We start from the raw sequence: 2,119 nt of genomic DNA on the forward strand, positions 1-2,119 counted from the left end.
CCGCCGGTCGCCTTGGGGGCATTCCAGACCCTTCGGCCCCGCGCCCGCGGGATCCCGGAGCATCCCCGTGCGTAGTGCGTAGTGCGGCGTGCGGCGGCAGGCAGACCAGTCCAGAACCCGCGCCGACCAGTCGCGTTGCAGGCGTAACGCGTCTCTCCACCCTCACCCCGGGGCAGCCGTCGGGACGTCAAGCGGTCTTCCCCCAGCATCGCCAGGCGAAGTCGTGGTGCTGGTCAAGAGTATCTTCTCTTCATACAAGGTAGGTTGGGTTCTAGACCACCAGGAGGCACGCTTGGGCTGGCCCAGCGCTCTGCTCCCGCTGTACTGTAATTACCCCTGACCGTATCCTTGCAGGTCATGGAGGAGCTGCTGGATGATGTGCTGCTGATGGTGATGAGCTACCTGGACGTGCCGGACCTCCTCGCCTGCCGCCTCGTGTGCAAGAGGATCGGCGACCTGGTCCTGCACCCCGACGTATGGCGACGTCGTTATTTTGTCTTCGGTTCGTCGCGGGATGAGGACAGCACTGTGCTGCGGTTCGCGCCGCGCCTGGAATATCTTTCCATTCAGCTGCCGTGCTCGTCGCGTCAACTGCATCTGTACACCGCGACGATGTGCGCCGTGTCTGAACTCAAGTTGTGTTTGGGTCCAATGGGCAGCGCTGGTATGGCGTACGCCGCTGCGCTGATCATCCGTAATCAAGAGTCGCTCGGCCGCCTCCAGGAGCTAGAGGTGGATTTTTATCCGGAACGGGGCGGCGCCGCCCTCACTTACCCGCTTCTCTGGGCGCTGGCGTACACCTCCGGGCTGCGCACGCTCGTTGTCTACACATCCGGCGATATTTGCGACATGATCCCCGCGCCCTATTTGGTCAGAAACGTGCCTCGCCCGACACTCAAGAGCATTCACTTTACCATCTCAGAAGAGGCGGTCCCCTTCTGTGAATTCATGTTGGCCGCCCACGCCCCCACCTTGGAGAAGGTAAATTTCCACAGCTGCGTCGACTTCTTTACACCGGCTCTCCCTTCGGCCACCTCGATGGCTTCCCTGCTCGCAGGAATGCCACATCTCCGCTTGCTGGAAGACTGTCCCCTCATCCCGGAAATGGAGGCTTTGGCGGCGTGCAAGTCGCTACGGACTGTGTCTATCTGCGTGGGGGTCGGAAGCCGACCTCTTGTGCCGGCGGGCGCGGAGTTCCTGCGCCGTACCAAGGAGCTGCGCCATGTCACCCTGAAGTACAACGCCGACATCGGCGACGTCGGCGTCGATCTGGTCCTGGCCCTAGGCTCCTCCGTGGAATCGTTACATATTCAGTTTACAGAACTATACCTCGAGAAAGCAATGCCCCAGGTGCAGGCGCTCAGCAGGGCCCTGCCACGGATGCCGGCCGTGAAGTGGCTGACGCTGCCCATGACATCGCGTGAGGTGCTGCTGGCCATCACGCCCGAGGCGAACCCGGCCCTGCGGACCTTGGAGCTGTACCAGGGAGAACTGGAAAGTGAGGGATGTGCCCACCGTTACTTGCACTGGGACTCGGTGGTGACCGTTTTGTCCAAGAACCCTTTGCTAGAGCTAGGCGTTCATGCAACTTACAGGTGCTCAGGAAAGTTGCTGTGCGACTGGTGTAAACTCGAGTGCCACCGAGAGGTGTGGAAACTGGAACAACAAGTCAGGCCCTGGCCTCGTATGATCACTATTCCTCGTCTAAAGTAAGTGTAGAAGGGTTAAATGTGGTCGTTTAGGTGCATAGCTGCATTCGACCTCGATTTTTTTTTCAATGTGTTTCGTCTTATTGACTTAAATTATAACTCTTTGTTGATTATTCAATAGGCCGTTCTGATTTTAATAACAACAGAACAGAACATGCAGGGGTGATTTGAAGTCAGCCTGACCTTAGGGGGAAAAGAGGGGGCATCGACCCCCCACCCCCCTGATATCCAACCGTTACAGATGATATTGTCACGTTTAAAAATTTCAGCAAGGTCCATGTACCGTATTGGAGTAATTGTATTATTGTATTGACAAGAACTATGAGTTTACTATAGATTAATGGATGCAGTTATTATCTGAGCGCTAAACTTATTATTCAAAATGTATCTTAGCTATTAAGCTATATTAT

The 2,119-nt window shown here is 56.3% G+C and overlaps 1 protein-coding gene across 1 annotated transcript; it reads left to right on the forward strand.

Moving 5' to 3' along the window:
* Positions 1-110: 110 nt before the first annotated feature.
* Positions 111-2,096, forward strand: LOC113209176 (uncharacterized). The gene is made up of 3 exons (XM_026426572.2): positions 111-259; positions 355-1,709; positions 1,831-2,096. Exons 2-3 carry the CDS (start codon positions 358-360, stop codon positions 1,838-1,840), a joined length of 1,362 nt encoding a protein of 453 aa, XP_026282357.1. The 5' UTR covers positions 111-259; positions 355-357; the 3' UTR covers positions 1,841-2,096.
* The last annotated feature ends 23 nt before the right edge of the window (positions 2,097-2,119 follow it).

The sequence above is a fragment of the Frankliniella occidentalis genome, unplaced genomic scaffold (assembly GCF_000697945.3).
Source record: "Frankliniella occidentalis isolate FOCC.00 unplaced genomic scaffold, Focc_3.1 Scaffold1988, whole genome shotgun sequence".
Classification (NCBI taxonomy): domain Eukaryota; kingdom Metazoa; phylum Arthropoda; class Insecta; order Thysanoptera; family Thripidae; genus Frankliniella; species Frankliniella occidentalis.